Source organism: Ciconia boyciana, chromosome 2, assembly GCF_034638445.1.
Source record: "Ciconia boyciana chromosome 2, ASM3463844v1, whole genome shotgun sequence".
In the NCBI taxonomy this organism is placed as follows: Eukaryota; Metazoa; Chordata; class Aves; order Ciconiiformes; family Ciconiidae; genus Ciconia; species Ciconia boyciana.
In genome coordinates this window covers 131,525,448-131,546,541 of record NC_132935.1, presented here as the reverse complement: position 1 = coordinate 131,546,541, position 21,094 = coordinate 131,525,448, and the positions used below count along the sequence as shown (strand labels likewise).

Sequence of the window (21,094 nt, the reverse complement as noted above, 5' to 3'; positions counted from 1 at the left end):
AAAGAGGACAAAGAGTATTCAGCAAAAGGCACTTTGAAATTGTATTGCCTGTTTTTGAGTTACTGTTCTGAAAGCCTGGTGCAGAAGCAAGCGAATTCAATGGCTTCTCAGTTTCAACAGTCTTTGGATCAGGTTCTAAAGGGTTTTTCTTTACGCTCCTTCTAATGCTGTGTCATACTCAGACTGCAGAGCCAAAAAGAACAAAGTTTATGCATTTGGCTTTGAATATAGAATGGGATCTTAATTAGCATTCACATTCAGCTTAACTCCAGTCAAAGAAAGTTTTTATCATTAATAGAGGAGCGAAAGGTAAGCCGATGCATATCACTTCTCTAAATCTTATCCATACATCTCTCTGATGGAAGAACCAGCACATACACTACCATCAGTACATGTAATTAGTGGCAGTATGCACAAAGAGGTATATCCCAACTACATGCTGGAAAAATACATGAACCAGTTATCTGTATATAGAGGTACATGAAAAAATACTAGAGAGTGGCATGATTATATCTGGGTGCCTCTGCTATAAAAAGCATTTGTATTACCCTTACTTCTCTGAATAAATTCAAATGACAGCTCCATTTCATTTCTTCATTCAGTCTGGAGGCCAGATGGCATTAGAATCATTTACTTCACCTTGTTGTGCTTAATTACTACAATCAACACACTATTTTCCAAATTAATCATAACAAAGTAATTTCATTAGTAACACAGCAGGCTGTTGAATTATTAGCATCATAACAGTTTGCAAACAATTAAACTTTATTTGAACCTTAAAAATTTGCAGAGTAGAACATTATTGTAAGATCTAATGGCAGTATAGTACAAATCCAGAACAGAGCAAATAATCAAGTAAAACGCTGTACAAAATATGACTTACAATCACCTTTTTAAAAATGAGCTGTCTTACTGTTCGCGGAAAGGCAAGTGCAAGCAAAGTAAACAAAGAAAATAAAGCAAATAGCATTTTCTACTATTGAGTTTTGTTTAAGTTGTATTAATGGGGGTTTTCTTATCCAAAAAAGGTTATGGTATTTGCACAGATTTAAAGTAAACAATTCATCCGTGGTCCATTGCTGGTTTATTCCAAGCCACTTCGAGTGAGTTTCAGGACATCTTTCACGTTTTGAATTTTAAGGCAGTTTGTTTACTCCCTCCCATATGTACGGGGGGGGGGGGGGGGACCCTAAAGGAGAACTACAGACAAAAGACACTTTATTTCTCTGGTTGCCACCACCCAGAAGAGAAAGCGCTCGGCAGGCCCGCTACTCATCGGTTGGGATGGGACTCCCTCTCCTGGAAAAACGGCAGAAGCGGCGCGGGGGCGCAGGGGAGGGGGAAGGGGACCGGCTCGGCCTCCTCCCGTGCTATGAAAATTTGCTGCCATCTACCGCCGCGGGCGCGCAGTGCAGCGCAGGGCCGCGCAACGCACGGCGGAGCGGCGCAGCGCAGGGCAGGGCCGCCTCCGCCCGCCGCCCCTTCCCTTCCTTTCCCTTCCCCGGGCACCGGCGGCGGCGGCGGCGGCTTCCGCGCAGCCACTCCCGGCGCGGCACCGGCGTCCCCGCACCGGTCCAGTCCTAAGTCGAGTTTCACGCGTATGCACAGCGTCTTAACGAGGGGGGCGATTTACTCCCAAAAAAGTAGGTGGTGGTGGTGGAATTCGGAATTACATAATTAATAAAAAGACATTTCGGTGGGCAGATTTATTACGCTGCCATGCTAACAAGACAGAAGGAGCTTTTCTAGCCGTGATATTAACGCTTCACATTCTGTACACAATCCACAAGTACACTTGATAAATTAAAGTAGTAAAAGATCTGAAGACTATAATCTGTCATTTTAATGCTTCACTGATAACGTACGGAATCAATTTCAATGGCTATCTCTTTTTTTTTAAAATTACAACAAAACTCTGTACCCTGTTTGACTCCTATTAGAATCCAGCGCACCATCAAGTACCATACGGCAGCTAAAATAAAGCACAACATCTTAGCTTACTGAAAGGATCTAATTCTGAGTTCAGACTAACGTCACCTTTTAACCCACAGTGTTTCCAGGGCCCGCCTGAAGCGTAAACAGCACAAGCAACTACAAGGGGACCTGCACAGGCTCAGCAATTCGCAGACTGGCTTGACCTGCCTCTTTGGCAGATTAACTGTCTCACAAATCAAGTGTGTGGGAGGATTCGAAAAAGTTGATCTTGCATGCTAATAGTAAAGCACATCTCCAAAACAAGAGGATTTAAAGTATTAAACACTCTGCCCAACCTCTCGTCCACAAGTAAGAGTATTTTAGTGTACTTTTTTATGTTTCAGCTGATGCTTTTAGCCACAAAGTTCTGGATTTGACACTACGACTGCAGGTAGCCGTTATTAACCCACATCGAGCTGAAGACGTCTGTTGCACAACATGTATCAGGAATTCTACATACCAACAAGGTATCTAGACGTGACTCTGTGAAAGTATCTGTAAGGTACAGACAAAGTACTTCACACTACCATGGGAAAAAAAAAAAAAAAAAAATCATTCTTACCTGCCATTTGGCTCATGTTGACTTAGCAAAAATTGTGGGGTTTAATATATTACCTTTGTACAAATTTTCACGTAATTCATACCTCCAAGTCAAAACGGTATCAGGGCAGTATTAGGACACAGGCTGATTTATTACATCAGCAAAAGAGCCGAGCTTTCATTTTGGGTAACAAAATATTAATTAACAATAACAACACTAAATATATGAGAAAAATAAATCATTGGCTAAAACATAATACAAAAACATTTGGAAGCAGAATACCCTGAAGACTTGCAATATTACACATAAATTTCCCTTGATTTTCCTAGGAAACTGCACAAAATGTACAGTGAGCATTAAAAGGTTAATGAATGCATGAACTGAGTAACAGTTTCCTACTTTCAAAGTTCAGCTTAATTTTTCTACATCTGAGGAACAGGAAAACATAGCCAAATTCCCTGAAAGAACACAAACCTATAGCTATACAGAGCGCTGCTTAGGAAAAGAGCAACAGGCACTATTTGGCTGCTTGTGCCCCATATGTTAATTACCATCTATTTCATTTCCTAGCATTACAATTCTATAAAAAGTGGCTAAGAAGAACATTTCCGCAGAATTATGATCAATTACAGTTTTTAATGTTTAGTATACACAAGGCAATGATCTGACTACATTCACTGAAACCACAAAACGTGTACGGAAGAATCTTCTTTCAGAGGCTGGGTCTGTAAACTGCAGCTGCACACCACTCCTGATTTCAAGTGCAGATTTCTCCTGATTAGGGAGAGGGAAGTTGAAAGGTCATCATTAACCAAAAAACCTCAAACATGCATATCAAACCCAGCCCAAATATCTATCCCCTTCCACAGTTTTCTGCACAGACAGATACATACATATTACTAAAGTAACAAAACTAACTAGAAAGCACACCAATTTTATTTTACAAAAAAAAATCTGGAAAAGGAACGTAGTTATAAAATACATCATCTTTTGTACACTATGGTTTAATATTTCATACAGAATCCCAGAAAAAGTGCTTTAATTGAAACTTCAATATATTTTGCCATAATCTTTATGTTAACAGGACTCCTACAGAGGTTCCAGGAAAGAAATACTTATGAAACAGAGAACAAGGGAACATATAAGCCATTACAGAAGATTGGATTAAAATGTACTTACCCAGGCCTCTCAAATATCATACATCTCCATTATGTAGGCTTTAGGCACCAAGCCAATGGTTCCCTTCATTTCTCCTACCCACCAGCCAAATCTATTGTACTCCTAATTGAAAACAATATGCAATATTAACCTTTAGTCTGATATAAATGCAATAGAGTTTTGTATGCAACGCCTTATGGATGCTTTCTCTTATATACAGTTATAATCATTTCAACTGAAAATTAAAACATTATATCTTTTTGTTAGAGGCATTCACATGCAGAGTTAGGCAAAGATAAAAGTTAAAATTTAAAAAGGCCAGGCATGCTCAGGAAAATTTCTTTAATTACAGACACGCTTCTCTATCACACCTACTAAAAATAGCTGACCTCTCCATCCTGTATTCATCACAGATATAAAAATCTTATCTTTGGAACTAAAATCTAATAGCACAATGTTGAAATACAAGAATCAACGGCGATTCTTTCAGTATCACAAGGCTAAACTCTTAAGAAACTTACAATCAACTTATTTTAAATACTACTTCGCTCAAATATGAAGGGAACACCATATATCTAAGACATAATCTCTTTCTACGGACAAAGTCTACTATTGCTTTAGGCTTGCAGAAAATTCTACGGCAGATCTCATATGTCTGACAGATGACTAATGTACTTTTGTTTGAAATTTGTTTAGGCTTAGTGAGATAAATATGAAACAAAATGAATTATAATAGTTTAAAGAAATAATATCTTCCAAAAGCAATACCAAGTAAGAGTATTGTGGGATCCAAATTTAATTTTTTTCCTATGAGGTAAATATTTTAAGATCAATCCCAACAGCGGTTCAATAAATTGTAACAGCTGAAATTGCACACACACATATATTGAGTTACAAATGAAGCATTATTAAAACAGAGACCCCATTCAAAATGGAATGATTAGCAAGATAGAAATTACTTTGGAACAAACATGGAAAATACAAAATACACAGATATCTCTGATAAGCAACATCTGCTTCCTGCTACGCTGCTCTTCTGATGAGAAAAGCAAAAGGCTGTAGGATTTTGAATTAATAGTCCTACTGAGATGAAGCTATTATTTTGACTGTAGATAAAGTTTTTCAGTTATAAATAGTCAAGTGGAGCTTAAGGGTTAATGGAGTTTCATTAGAGCCTGAGCTATAATGATTTGCTGCTGGCATATTTGGCCTGGTCGAGAGTTCTCTAGGGTCCTATGAGGTGCTTAGTGTACTCAGCTCTCCCTGTGCTTAACTACGATGAAGCCCTGTTGATGGCCCACTTTCATATGCAGGCCCAAGCTTTTTTTTTTTTTTTTTTTGCTTTTTGCCTTTTTTTTTTTTTAAACCACGCTTGCATGCAGGCACACACACACTCTTATATTTTCTTATTGTGGAAGGCTGAACACCAGTCTTAAATTAAACATTTTCTTCCTTCTCTTCACAGTGAATTGGTGATTTAGAAGACTATCCTGCCATCCATAAGATACCGCAGTAAGTGCGATTTAAAGAAAATCCACATAAAAAGCAGCAGGAAAACCTTCATTTATGACGTGAACGCACAAACTAGAAAGCTGCAAAAATAATTCCACCTTCTTCCACCTTCCACTGCAGAACAGACTGCTGGGGATGGGTCTGGTCTGAAAGTCTAGAGGTATCTGAACCTGATCTTCAGTGCAAACTGCTCTCCACAGAACTTAAGAACCTTTCCCATGGGGGTACACATTATACCCTAAATCCTTAAAGGCTAAATAATACCCTGATGCTGAGGTTTATAATGTTCCAGATCAGCCTGTTTAAAAATCTATGTTTTATCTCACAATACACAGGTTAAATATACAAACTGGATTTCTAAACTGAAGTGGGAAATTGCTGAAAGGAACAGTACTCACGTATACTACTGGAATCTCAGCAATAAATCTCTCCAAGAGAAAGCAACAAAAGATTTTAAGCTGTTACATGGAACTCATGAAGTGACTGACAAGAGTGATTAAGCAAGTTTTGCTAGACATCAGCCAAAAAAGCAAACAATACATGAAATGAGGGAAGTGGCTTAGTTAAAAGATCATTAAATTGCATATGACAAATGGCATAGAAAGAGCCTGTGGACTACATTATCCATTGAAAATGTTTCACTTAGCAACACTACATGAACTTAGAAATAATTGTTTTTAAAGAAACAATTCAGATACCTCAAATTAAAATTAAAAGCATGCTGCTGTTTTGAAAACTTTCCTGTTTTTGCTGCTTACTAATACACCACTTACTGCTCTGGCATGAAGCTAAGTGAGAAGATGAAATGAATGTTGATGTAACAGACTAGTAAACTAATTTAAGGATTCACTGCAACCATTATACCATACAGACAATATTGCAACACAGAAGCTTTTACTTTACGTTACTATTCTTTGCATGGGTCTCAAGAGCAACATGAATCCCAATTAAACTATCTGCAGTCTATAGAAGTCTGAACAAAAATATAATGCAGATACCTGGCTACCAAGAATATAAAACTTCAATCTCAGGTTTTAGAATAATTAGATAGCACTCCCTTTTAAACTGATTAAAGTACAGACATTTCTCTCTAAACTGCTAACCTACTCCTTTCTGTCCTCAGTACCACAGAAGAGTGCTTACTAGTCAGGCAGATAAGCAGTCCTCCCCAGTCCTTTCTTGAAGTCACATATAAAATCCGAATTGATGTATTGTTTCTATCAACGTTATCAATTATAAACTCCTTCATAGCAATATAATTTAATTAATACACTGCTGTTGTGAGGTCCATATGTCTATTACTGCTGCTTCAGATGTGTAGAATAAAAGTCTAAAGCCCACATTTGTGGGAAATAATGATTAATATGCAGAAGGATATGAATACGGTTAGGAGTTTTATATGAATTCTTAAGAGCCGGGAAGCACAGTGCTTTTGCAAGCTCCAGCTTCAGATCTCAGGTACCACTGGGTTTACCATCTGGTATCCCTCACTGCATTCAGCTCTTAACATCACTGCTAACATAGGCAAGCGACTATACTTCAGAAGGACTGATAAAATAATGAAGAGTCCTTTAATCTACAGGAAACCATTGTAGTCAATTTATAAGAAATATTGCATCCCTTTGTAGGATGTGTAATTATTTTCTATTAATCATGTGCTATAAAGCTATATTATGTGGTTATTCTGTTATCACTAGAAAGAGGCCTGCAGTCAGCTCCTGACAATGTTAGGTAATTACTAACACAAAGCTTCTTTCTCCTTATGTAGAAATGCTATCAAGATCCAGAGGTGCTGTGATGCTCGCTGTATGAAAATAACTCTCCAAAGAAATTCAATAACTGCAAAATGAATTGCTCCAAGGCAAACAGAGGGATAGGGGAGGGGGCAGGGCCAGATCCAGCTGCCCTGCAATGAGGAGAATGCACAAGTGTGCGGCCGCAGCTCTGCCATGTGACTGGGAGCACATTTGCCATACCGGGCAATGCGAGGCAGGGCGGGGGGGAAGGGGCCACCGCAACCCCTGAAGACAAGCACCAGGGCAGTGGAATATATCATGCCAAATAATACGAAACAACCACCTTAACAAATGACCAAATGCTTTCTAAGCCACTTCTGTGTTTTCACTGTCTGGAAGAGTGGATAGGGTTTTTTTCCCCAGCAGAAATTTATTAACCAAAATGAAGTAATTTCACAGGGCAGCAAGGAACAGGTTACGACTTAACATTTAACACGCTGGCAAAACACTCTCCGCACTGCATCCTCCGACAGAGGGGGGAAAAAAATCCCATCAGGGTTTACAGGCTCCTTAAACGCTCTCAAGTGAACGCACCGTGAGCAGATGCTTCTCCTTGTCCCCATCCCACCAATTTCACTGCACCGATGTGTATGTACCTATGGCTCCATGAGACACTGATCATAAAAGTTTTTGCACTTGGGGAAAACACAGTAGGTAGAAATACACTACTTGTTTTTTACAGGTATCTTTTAAATCCAAGACTTTTGTACTATGTAGAAGAGAATTTTGACATGCAAGAAGAGAAAATGTTTATACGCAAGAGGATTTCCAGAACAGTCTCTACCTTTAGAACAGATCCTCTGCATAAATGAGGATCTCCAGATGCTTTGCACCACATTAACTTCTACTGACTTCAGCAAAAGTTGAGAACATCTAGTCCTTGTGCAATTAGCCCCTATTGTTCAATACATATGGTATGGTTTTTGTGTTTGTGCGGTGTTTTTTTAATTTGTTTTGTTTTTTAAAAAGTTGCTGAAAATCATCGTGTTTCAATGCCTTGAAGAAAACAATGGAGTTGTATTTTAAAAAAAACACAACTGAAGTGTGTGAATTCAAGATTTTTCTCCTGCCCTCTTCCAGTGGCACTATAAGTAATATTAACTTATGGGCTGAAGATCTGCAAACTTTAAAACTGAAAAGCAAAACATAAGTTAATATTAAGATTTAAGTTAATATAATAAGTTAATATTAACTTAGCCTTGTTTGGGGTTAAAATAAGTAGCCTCTCCTATCAAGCTAGACATGTGCGGGAAGCAGGGAGAAATTTTTTTTTTTAGAATATCCTGGGGGGCAATTTTGGCAAGATAATATTTTAAAACACCTCTAATTCATCCAGGAGATTCAGACTAGCTAAAAAATTTTAGAACTTCCTTTGGTGTAATTGCTGAATGATACACTATCAACCAGGGACCATTTTTGGCACAGAACAGCATTTTCTTTAAAAAGCAGAAAATGACAAATGTTTTAGATAACTGAATGAGACTTCTTCACAGGTAGTAGAGTTGTTTTAAGACAGCAATAAAATGGTCATCTTTAAGAATATAAGCCTCAGATTTATTGTACGGTTGCGTTACTAGGTTTTATTTCCTGCAATGACATGAGACAAAATAGACACCAATTAAAGAGTTCCAATATAAATCAGGGTAAGCAGACTGAATTCTGAACCAAAACTGGCCCCTGAAAACACCCTGGAATAATAGAAGAGCCATTTTATTTTCCATTAGATGACACAATGCCAACATTTTTTCTAATCACGTAGGTAAATGCTTACATATTATCAGTATGCAAACCAACAGACCTAGAGTCACTTTGCATTAGTCTGTCTTAACTAACCTTCCATTTAAAGGCCTTTGCTCCTATCTTATGTTTAGCCATGTATCTTTTTTGTTTTCTGGAAGGAATATACCTAAACAAGCCAGAAGAAGGAAACGTACAACTTCATATTGCATTTTAGTTTTGATCAGAAGCATCCCACTGAAGTGACTCTCCCAATGCTCCCACCTTGGCTTACTTCGCAGAGCCATCAGTCTCAGAGCACACACGCTACATTTCTTTTAAGATGAAACTAAAATGGAAGGTGCATTTGAATGTGCTCCAACCACTAATGTGTTCTCATTCCACAAAACCAGGCTAGACCTCTTCGGACATCAAACCCCTTTGCAAATGCACGGTGTGGATGCCGGGGCCTCAGCACTAAGTGTTTCACTCTGCAAATCTCCTCCTATTGGTACTCCCTATTTGCTAAGGTAGACATAGGCAGTATGGTCATGGAAAGAGAAATTACTTATAAATATGGATCTCAGTATGGTCAGTCAGAAAACAGCCTGTTTTTTCAGACAAAAAAAGGATTTTAGTCTGCCTTTCACATCTTTTTGAAAAATACTGAATAAATACATTTTATGAAGATTATACAGATAATATACAAAATGCTCACACTGATTATGAAACAGCTGCACTGTTAAGTTGTACTTTATTTCATAAGCAGTAACCTTAGCTATGGAGATTTATTTGTTTGTCTTTTCACTAAGCAAAAAATACAGGTTGAGATGTGAGCATTTCAACAGACATTTCTTGTATTGAAAAAAACAAAAAATCTGCCACACTGGAAATGCACAACCACTGAATAAAGGGTAATCTAGATACCAAGTTAACACTCTACTTTCATGGAAAATTCTAGAGCAAAGGGTTAAGTCAAAGATGAGATTTCCATGAATCATAAATACCAGAGTGAGCAGCATTATATTGCATTAGCATATACTGAAATAATAACAGGGAAGAATTCCAGTTTGAGATATAATTTCTGATTTTGAAGTACTATTTGTTGTTTTAATGCAAATATAAATATAAATGAGATGGGAATTAAATTAGCTTAAAAGTTAAGAAATGTCAGTAATTCTACTAAGCAGGTGCCTACTAACATCTAAGTAAATTTCCATTACTAATTGCATTTGGCTGATGAAACTATGGAATTTCCCAACACAAAACATGCACCTAAAGCAAACAAATACAGCAAGTGCTGTATTTAAGCACTTGCATAAATTGTGCATACCAAACTTAAAAAAAAAAAAAAAAAACACCAACCAAAAAAAAACGCAAGGCTACCTCCACTCACAGTTGTCTTTGTTTCTGGAAATTGATTTCTTGAGTGGAGCTATGGAAGATTTATAAAAAGGATTGTTATGTCACGGTTTCCTTCCCCATTTATCATATGGGCTTGAAAGCAAAGGCAAGCCTGTAAATGAGCAGGAGTTAAGAACAATCATCCTTTTAGGAAACAGGACGCCCAAGTATTGCATTTCTAATAGTCAGTATTAACTAAGAAGTCAATATTAACTAAGAAATCTTATTAATGAGTCCCTCTATCAGTAGAGCTATAAGATGTTTTCTACTGCATAGCAATAGAGGGGTACATAGTTTTCTGAAAGTTCACATGATTCATAGCCTAAGTTATAAAAGCCACTTGAATATTCAATAATATTATAAATTAATATTATAGTAGTATGAGTTTATCTGTACAGATACCTTGATCAATTAATCTGAAAAAAGTTAACTATTTTTTTAAATAAAGAAAAGTTAACAAGTACTATTGCAACAGTTCTGTTAATTCTGCTCAGATTAAAAACTCAACTTCTGAAGGAAACTCTCAAAGGTAGAAAAAACTAGAAAAAAGTTTGGGGTTTTTTTGTAAGAGCCCATAGTGCTGCTGCCACACAAAAGCCACAACGGACATAAATATTTAGGTAATAGCTAAAAAAGTTTTTGAATGCACCTTTAAAACAAGGAAAACATGCTTTTCTACAGTAATTACTTTAGTCGGGCACAGGTATTTGTATTATCAGAGTATAAGCATGCAAATTATGCTCACTGCACTAACATCGAATTTTGATGCTCAGTTTAAAGCGAATTATAGGGGATTTGTCTTTGCATAATGCTTAGCTATTTTAGGAAGTAAATGTTGCCAAACTGAAACCTTGATCATTCTTCTAAAAGGCATTCACCTAGAAACTTACATGTAACATACTGCTCTTCCTGCTTTATTTAAATAATAACAATGCCCAAATTTGCTAAACTGGTTCATAATTACTTCTGTTGTACGAATGATCTCATTTCTTGGAAACAAAATAGCCACTTTTCCCCTAATTTCTATAAAGGTATGTGAAAAGCAGGTAAAAATATATTGCTTTGGCATAATTATTGCTGGGAGAGACAAATATCTATCTTATCACGTTCGTCAGAGCAAGCTATACCATTTATATTTCATTGTAAAACAAAGAACGATTACATGTTGCACAAATATGCTCGATATTTTGTTAATGCTTCATCCTTCCTACTATAATACTGCTATACCCATACTTAGTTCCTTATCAGCCAAATGTGATTTTCAAGAGTAATGTTCATACCTGGCTGACATATGATAGAAAGGCAATAAAGCCATAGCTAGGTTCAAGCTGAAGCTGAATTTATGACACCATTTTGGATCCATACACATCGCCTCCTGTCAGTACCTGCATCTCTCATTTTCAACCACTAGATGGTGTGAAAAAATAAAAAAATTGCCAAGGGTTCCTGCCAACTGCCACAAAACCCAAGTATTAATGTAGTGGATTAGGAAATATTTTTTCAAAAAAAGTCTTGACCCACTTCAGGATGGTTAGGTTCACTTGTCCTTTGGTTATAGTTTCACTTACCAGACAAAGAGCTCGTAAATGATCAGACCTTGAAACTGAATCAAGTGGAGGGTTAAGATGGATAATTCTCTGGCACTTTCCCCTCCAAGGACCCTAAATTCAGAGCTGACAGTAGTGGCCAACACTCATTTTTCTGAAAAAGCTGTAACAATCTTTAAGTGAAACAGGGCTGAATTTTCTAGGTTGTATTTTGCAGTAGAAATCATTCCCAAAGAGAGAGGCTCTATATATCTGGAGCAGCAGCAAGCCTGTTTCAAGGACCGATTATGGATTAATCACAGCATGACCACAAGACAGTTGATATACAGAGGACAGCTTAAGCTACTGTTTTTCTATTCTGCTCCATTTTTTAAATTAAATTTCTCATTCTTTTGGGGAAGGAGTAACAAATTATTTTTTCACCTACAAACTGAAGATTAAGATTTTATTAGTCCCCATACCGTACCAGAAGACCACAACCCACAAAGAGGCAAAACTTGTGCAGTGAAATCTGTTTGTTCATGGGCTTTTTGGGGGGAGGGGGAGTGGAAAGAGGTGGTTATTTTAAATTAGTACCATTCTTCAGTGCTGTATAACTGCTTGAAAGTCTGCCCAATCCAAGAGTGTTATCCGGCCTTTAGTAATGCAATTCAGTTATTAGTTTAAGTGACAATGAAATACCTCAAAAGACATACATGGTCACATTACCATTAGTAATATATCTTCTATATTTTTATATAGGACTTTCTTTCTATCCATAAATCTTAAATTTATTTAAACAGAAGCTGTTACATTTATTATCCAGAAACACTGCAGTTAAAGGTATCACAGAAGATTTAAAGCAATTGTGACAAAACTGAAGAGTTTGAAACTAAGACAAACAGATGCCTTTAGCTTTCATGCACCTATTTGTATATTTCAATGACCTACAATATCTTTGGCATTAATTATACTGAACGGCAATTACATCTGAGATATATATTCTACATATATTTTAAAAGGTGTTTTTTTCAATGAGAACTTGAAAAGCTCAGCTTTTTTCTAATATGTGGGGAAAAGATAAATTTCCTTTGATGAATTGTTCAGGAGTAGACTTCAATGGATCATGAGATAAATATTTTAGGAGAGGTTTTAGTTTTGGTTTTGGTGGGGGGGAGAGGATTAAGAAAAAATAAGAAAATTAACTAACATTAAAGTAGAATAAAATTTCATGCTTATACTGCTTATCATCACTTTAGATGAGAGGAATTATATTTCTCATTTGCTTTGTAAACAGGAAAGCAGTAAATTAAAAATTGCCCAAATCTGTCAGAGCAAACAAATTTGCAATCTGAGCTGTCAGAACAATTACAATATACATACAAAGATGAAAGCATAGTTCAAAAAAACAAACCATCTTCTGTAGCAAGATGCCCAAAAAGTCAGAATCAGCACAGTCAGGAATATAAAACAGGAAACAAAAAACATAACATACACGATAATTTAAAATTCTACAAGGTTAACTTTTACAAGCAGAAAGCACATTGTCTCCTGTTAAATCAGCTAACAAATGGTAGCCAAGATTTAACAAGTAAATAAACATGCTTTTAAGTTAATTCCTGTTACATGGCTATGTTTTAAATGTGATTATAGTTCATTTGACAAAATAATTAATTGCAGTGAATATCTGATTGCAAACAAAGGATCTGAAAGGGAGTGCCAATTTCCCCCCATAGAACTGTGGGAATGTGCCCTTCTGCCATGGCTCTCTTTTTACAACTATGTAGCCCCAGTAGCACACCGTACCTTGCTGAGAATGTAGATAACATCACCACGTTTAAATGTCAACTCATCAGGTACATCTCCTGTACAGTCCCACAAACCTTGATAGAAATTGGCGTAATCGGTATTTTTGCCATCTGCAAAGAAAACAGCATCTAATTACAAAAGGATAAAGATTGAGGGACTAAAGTTACTCTTTAGATCTCCAGATACTACAAAGCAATTTATTAGCACACATTTCTTACTCCTCTTTTTAGAAACAGCTGCTTCATACCACAAAAGCAAGTGGAAAACAAGTTTAATGTGCGATTCCTCCACTGGCAAGTTGTAGCACTTAAAGACGTGTAGCTACAGGTTTTCAAAGCATTTTCCAGCTGCAACTTAAAGCAGCTAGTTTTCCTCTACTAATATATTTCCAGCAAGCCATATTTGTATCTCAACTTGAAACTGATAAAATTGCTAGAATATAATTAATAATAATCTGTGAAAGGAAGCCAAAGTAAGTATTTTGTGATACGCTCCCCCTCCCTCTCCTGTTCCAACAAAACTAAATAACTTCTCTGAGAACCTTTGAGATAATCCTTGATTGTTCCTTCTGAAATATTGGAGAACTTGGAAACTGTTGCTGAAGCTGCATTTTAAAAATATTTGCGTCAGCTCCAGTTTAGGACATTAAGCTCTGGCTAAACATGCAACTACACTGCAGTCATAAACTCATCCTTCTAACAGCATAAGCACAATGGATGTGCTGTGTTCAAGCTGCCATACAGACCATTAACTGATTGATTATTTAGCACTCTTTGCTCTGTAATACGGCAATAACACAGTAATAAATGCTTTGTCATACACTTACAATACAGAGTACATCTATTGAAACACAGCGCTTACACACGGTTAAATACACTGGGTGCTTCTGTTACACTGCAAACTATTTCCTGTTTTTAATTCCATGAGAATGGAGCGTGATGAGTTAATGCAAAAAGAATGTAAGCAATACCACTAAGATGACCAGTTACATTATGTATACACTAACCAGACAGAATGTATATGTACTAATAATTTACATCACTGGAAAGCTATCTTCTAATTCTGGTAACATAAATATCACTGAACTGGCTGGATCAAGGCTGTCAGTTTTGTTATATGATCCTTGAACAGCAGGCTTGCTGGTTATTCCAACATATACCAGTTACATTTGCATGTCGTTAGCACTCCACACCATTATTTATAGTTTACAATTTAATCATGATCGGTTCACTTTATTACTGAAAAAAATCCTTCTAAAATACCAAGTATCAAGCGAGAGAAAGTGTCACGCTATTAAAAAAATATAGCGGTATTCAACTTGTGTTTTTTTCTATTTTAACAAATACTTAGATTTTAATTTTAATACTCTCTGTATGAGCAAGAGCAGCTTGTTTTCTGTTTATCCACTTCAGTCTGTGTTCTGTGCTATCTTGTTTTGATGGCAATACTGTCATAAGGCTAAATATTCACAACCTTGAATTTAAAGCTGCTGTGCAAGTTAGCCACCATTTAGTTTTCCATAAACTGGTGATTAGTAGCTACCACTTTGCTATAAAGCACTAGGGGGCGTTCTGACTACCAGTGCACAAATTCTTCTGTCATCGCACCAAAAGCAGCAATATATACATATATAAAAACTCCCAACCATTCAGAAATAAGACATTTGGTTATTGTAAAATACATAGACAGAATAATTTCAAGAGGAATGCGGAAGCAGTTTGAAACGTTGCACCTCCAAGTTTTGGCCCTCCCTATTTGTCAGCTCACTATTCACCAATTTAGCATTAGACAATTATAATCAGTAACACAGGTTAGCACCAAATTAATTTGTGATAAATATTAAATCAGAATCTCTCCTCAGTCTTTTGATACTGCACTGATCACAGTTCCCAGCTCTCGCTCATAAAAGATAATGTAAGCCCACATGAGAAAAAAATAAAAGAGCTATTTCAGTATATCCCACCTTTCAAATCTTTCAGCAGTTGTCTTATTGATTTGGTTTAAAATACATTAATCAGGACTTTTACTTCTTCAGAATTGCACTGAAATGAATCATGTTTCTTCACACTGACCTTTATCACTTTGAGGTCTGTTCTTACCTTTATGTGCCTGAAGTAACTCCTGTTAACACTAATGGGAGTTACATGGGGAACATCAGCAACAGAAGAGATCCCACAGCAGGTGAGACGTATCTCTCCCTAGATGTTCATGATGAGCATTTAATGAAGCCTTAAAGTGGGAAAGCAACTCAGCTAATAACATGGCAATGGTGGAAAAGACCTATTTTAAAATAAGCTTATTGCAATAGCGAAGATGTTGCCCAAAGACTAACCATGGCTCTGCGCCCTCATTTGTGAATTCAACATAAGACAGAGTTGTTTAAATCAGAAAGCCACATTTCTTGGAAAAACATATACTGGTATACCAGGAGTACAGAAATGAAAAACAGGGAGAGAAAGTACCAGTGTAAGTTTGAGAATAACTATGCTGGTCTTCCAACAAGTGTTAATTTCAAATTCGAAATCCCCTCTCGTACCCACCAGCACAAGTTTCTCCAAATTCTCTAAGTGCAACTACACATGCATAAAAGCCAGCTGTAAATTTTACTTCAGAATCTATACGTCTAACAGGCAAAATGCTTCATAAAATGATTCATAGTGCTTCACAAACACAGAGGTAGAACAAAAAAAAAGCTGCAAAAACCTCTGCAAAACACAAGCCCATTTTTTCTTACTTCATCCCCTCTTTCAGTTGGGGAGGATCCTACCAAATTTCATTTCATTGCCTCTGAAGAACTGAATAAAACAAAACCAGGAGACCTGGGTAAAGGAATTTGGTATTTATATGGTAATGAAATTACATGGAGCTTATTAAACACATGTAATACCTGAAAACAGCTGGTGGATTTAGCATCAAGAACTTATGTGCCCATTAGAGTTCAAATTCAAAAGGTATTGATTTGCTGGCATTACTCTGTCACAACTACACTCTGTTCTTATACACTGTGAAATGTTGTGTGCCTGAAAAATACCATGATGACATAATCGCAAAACTAAAGTCTGTTGATTTTGAAGGCATGGTCACTTAGGCCACAAGTATGAATAAGATGTGATTTAAAAAAATTTAAATGTGTGGCGGAGGGTAGAAAGCAGTTTGTTTTTACCTACCCACTGCTTTTAATATTACCAATCACAAGAAATGGCTGAGCAGGATTTTGGATAGGTTGTTTCTCCAGGAAATATTTCTTTCATTCCAGGATAGCTATCTGGATGAACAACTATCCTACAGTTTCCAAAACTCTTCATAAAGAATTCCTCATGGTTTTCTTCTGCCATATCTGTTTTTCCAGTAACAGTAATAGGAACAACAGATGTTTTTGTCCAATATACTGATGAAAACACTTCAGAGTTTATTTGACAGATCAAACAGCAACGGCTGCCAACCCTCCTGACGGTAGGCTCAGACTGCTTATTTCACTGAAAAATACTGGCACCTGACAAGACATGCTTGAAGAAAGAAAGGTGAACAGTTCAGGTAAAAAAAAAATCAGACAAGTGGATCACTCAAGCATGCACTTCAAATATTGTAGACTGTTTAAAACTTCAGAATGCCCATGGATTACTCAAGGGGAAAAAAAATATAAGAATATTCTAACAGCTTCAATAGACAGAAAACAACAAAACCTGGAAAAACAGATTAAGAGTGCATATTTCAGAGGGATATGTGTGCTGTCCCATTGCAGCCTACACCAATCTAACTGCAGGCTGTTCCATTCCTGCTCCCTACCTTGTGATAATTTTGGCACTTGCCATTTCTGAGCACAAACCTGACAGAACACTGAACTGACAAAAACAAAAACAGGAATTACAGCCCAAGGTTCGAAATGCACTACTTAAAACATTAGAATAAATGTGACCCCGTGCCTGATTTCCACAGATCTTCCATTTTAACATTGATGGCATCTAAGTTAGCAAACCCTACTACAATAGTGACTTAGAGCTAGTAGTTATACAATCTGCTTACGCATTGCTTGTGGAACGAAGGAACGCGTGTATGTTTTCCCTTCACCACCATGGTCCACAGCCCAGTATATTAAACTGGCCAAAAGCTTGCCATTCTGATTCATATTCCTTGACTCTTGATCAGATTCTTCAAAAGTTTATAGCGTCAGATTTGAAGATTACTAGTCTGGGCTACTTAACAATATTTGAAAGAGGTGAACTGTATCCCCTTTTGGTGATGATGTGCTCAAAATTTACCATACTGAAGGCTTAAAGATGGAGAGACAAGCGAAGTTCAAAATTAAAACTACCAGAATGACTGTCTTAAACAAGTGATTTAGACTCTCAGTGTTGAGTCTCAATGCCCAATGAGACACACCCTGTTAAAGAACACAGTTATTTGTTTGTTCTGACAATGTCCTGAACTGCAAAGAATACCTGTTACTTACTTACTTGCCCTTTTTCTCCCCAGAAAAATTATGAAATAAGGGCAAAATAATTGTAGTGTATTTATTTGGACTCAACCTCTAATCTAGCCTGATCTGTTCAGTATAATCTTTCTCACTTCTCTTCTCCTACTGTTCCTCAGTTACTCTAAAATCAAGGTGTTTACACTGAGACAGCACAGAATGTGACACTTACTGAAACAGTGATTGTGGAAATGATAATGGGTAGATAGTGGTAGCAAAAAAGACCCAGCAAGCCACATTACATAACTGAAACTCTTCAACACTTTGGTATTTTTAAATAATTAGGTCACCAGCAATTAATGTAAAGATATCCAGCAGCAACAGTCAGCATCAAGACTGAAGGAATAAAAAGAACTCAAGCCTGCACATTAATTGAAGTAGAGAGAAGTTAGGGCAAGAAAAGAGTAGGAAAAAAGAAAGGGGTTTTTTTGCACTTATCAGGCTGAGCTCACAGACAATTTGCAGAATTTTTTCTGTGAAATTCAGGTTTAGTAAAGCTAGGCAATAGATTAAATTTAAGAATGTATGCACTGTTTGTGTGGAAAATCATGAAATATTCTTGAGTCAGGTTAGATATATATGATGTGATGCCTATCAGAAATACTCATGTCAACTCAGCCCTAAAAGTCAAACAAATTTCCAGTGTTAAATAGTTAACTAAGTAAGATCAGATCAGATCAGAAAATTATTGCTTGATATGAATCTGATATTTGGGGAGAACTGTTATGGTATTTTCAAGGACATTACGCAAATACTAGTAAGACTAATAAAGCTGTTCTCATAGCAGCTGAAACTTTTCAGAAATGAAGGTGCTAAGGTTTTGATTTCTTAAAAGTATGACCATTTAGAACTTCAAGAAGATACATTAGTGGGGAAAAAAAAAACACTGTTGGCAACTTTATAATTGGATTGACCCCACACTCCATTATGACAACACACTCTTATAATTACGGTAATGTCTAAATGAGTACTAAATGTTAAGGCTGTAATGAGTCATTTTGTTTTACACATGTTTTTAGCAGAGCACAATGCTAACAGCATCTGATGACTTGGCTCTTGTTTCCTTTCCAAGAAAAGCAACCCAAAACTCCTCACAGCAACCTGTTCCTGCTTTCCTGTATGGGTCAGGAAATCAGGCCTCTGTTTCCTCTCCACATGTTGCAACAGGAAGAGCACTGCAGAGCTACTTCCTAAAGGAACTCTTCTTGCCCACCCTTTCCTTGACAGCCTTGAAAGAATTATGTGTATTATGTACGATGGGGGAAGGAGAGCCAGATTGCATGTCAGTGCAGGTCACAGTTACAATGCAGCAGATCTCAAAAAGGTGTAAGGTCTGATAAGAAGCAACTCTTCTCTACTTGCTGTGTCAAATCACCAATAGTTTATCTAAAGGTCTGTGCCCTTGAAGCACATATATATCTTGTTTTTAAGCATAACTGGAAATACCTTTCTGTCAAGAAAAGTTGTCTGGCCATGTGACTTTACACGGTGTATGCAGTTATTTTTCCAGTCCCAGAGATAATTAGCACAAGGGCAGTTTGCCAAGCTAAAGCTGAGAGAATATCCTTCACAGCCTTTCTGGGCATTTGTGTCCTTTTCCAATTTTTATGCTGCTGTCACTGGACTCTGGCATTTCTTACCCAATTCATTTGCTTTCTGTGGTAATCATATGCAATGAAGATATGCATGGCCAACATTTAAACAGGCTGCAGATCAATTAGTGGTCTTAAGTTTATCTGATTTTTATCAAAGAAGACAGAGCTTTGGGTCGATTGTCAGAGCCTGTGTCAAGTTGACCTTTTCAGAGACGTCTACATTGCCAGTCCCTTGGGCAACTTGTTGTCCCCTGTTAGTCTCTGAATGGCAGAAGTCTGTTCTGCTCAAGCACAAAGTATACACAGATGTCTATATTACATTCTTATAGGTTTGACAGCAACTGCATGTTGTATCTATAAACTGTCCTTTAGCAGTGACACTTCCTCAATGATGATAAGCTAATTTATGCAACTAAATCTCCTTTGTGCAGAAATGAAAGCTAATTGAGTCATTACAAAGTAATTCAGGAAGGAATACCTTGTATAAATTGGCTTACTTTATAAATCCTTCTCAAGTGGTTTTCATGCATCCTAAGTGGTGCTAAGCAGTTTTGCTGCAATCAAATACCCAGGTGAAACAGACAGCTTTACAGAGCTATAAAAACATTATTTTAAAACAGCAAAGGGAAGAGACAAGAAAATAAAGGTACAAATAAAGTGCATACACAAAATAAAGAGGAAAGATTTAAATTACCTGAAGCAGTGGTAACTTTCTCCTGGCTCAGTTTTCTTGGCACTTCAGCCTTTGAAGGAACACGTTCTTCTGCAAAACACATAACTGCAGATGAAACTCTGAAGGGACACCTCAGCTGACAGGAGTTACAGCCCACATCACTCTGAAAGCCACACTCTACATTTCCAGATCGTAAGCCCTGTTTACTGTTTTGCATTTGTACAGAAGTTGGAATGTTGTTATTTCTGTGGTTTCCCCCACCCATCCAAACACTCCAAGAGCTTTCTTTCAAAATCTCAATTGTGAACATCTGTTTCCCTTTTCACTCTGCTCTGAATGCGGTAATATAAAGCTGCAGTTCTGCTGTTTTTCAGTCATTTCAAGACAATTAGAATGAGGGTTCTATTCTGCTACGTACATTTCTTGACAGGATAAAGAAAAGGAAATCGAGGATTGAAAAAGTAGCCCCAGCCCATGCAAGAATTCAAAAGTTCTTAAGAGAATTATGCAGAGAAGGCAGAAGACATCTTACTTTCAACACTGTCAGACAGACACACTAGCTGGACCCCTACATGATGGGAACACAGCCACTAAAGGTGCCATGCATTCAGTGCTCCTGCATACTGCGCCTGACCATGGTTTTAAGCAAGCCAGACTGTATCATATAACTTAGTGCAAGTTTAGGAGACAAGAAAAGAGAAAGCCTGGCAGTGATCAGCTCTGAAGCATGTTTTCTGGCTAGCAGGCTTGGAAAACTCTGAAATCCCCACAGGCAATTTCGAAAGATGTGCTCCATACTCCTTGTCCGGCACAGACGGGGAACTCTCTCATGCCCACACCCTCACTTAAGTAAATCCACACTCCACTCAGGGCAGGAACGTAAGATCTGCTCCTCACATTTCACAGTCAACAATTCTGT

At 37.2% G+C, this 21,094-nt stretch overlaps 1 protein-coding gene across 1 annotated transcript in view; it reads right to left on the bottom strand.

Moving 5' to 3' along the window:
* Positions 1–781: 781 nt before the first annotated feature.
* SKAP2 (src kinase associated phosphoprotein 2) overlaps positions 782–21,094 on the bottom strand; it is a 122,827-nt gene continuing 102,514 nt past the window's right edge. Inside the window, exons 10-13 of the mRNA XM_072854092.1 lie at positions 20,197–20,265; positions 13,434–13,546; positions 3,695–3,796; positions 782–3,289 (exon numbers count right to left, since the gene is read on the bottom strand). Coding sequence (XP_072710193.1) covers positions 3,704–3,796; positions 13,434–13,546; positions 20,197–20,265 — 275 coding nt within the window. The 3' untranslated portion in view covers positions 782–3,289; positions 3,695–3,703. The remainder of the gene's footprint in view (positions 3,290–3,694; positions 3,797–13,433; positions 13,547–20,196; positions 20,266–21,094) is intronic.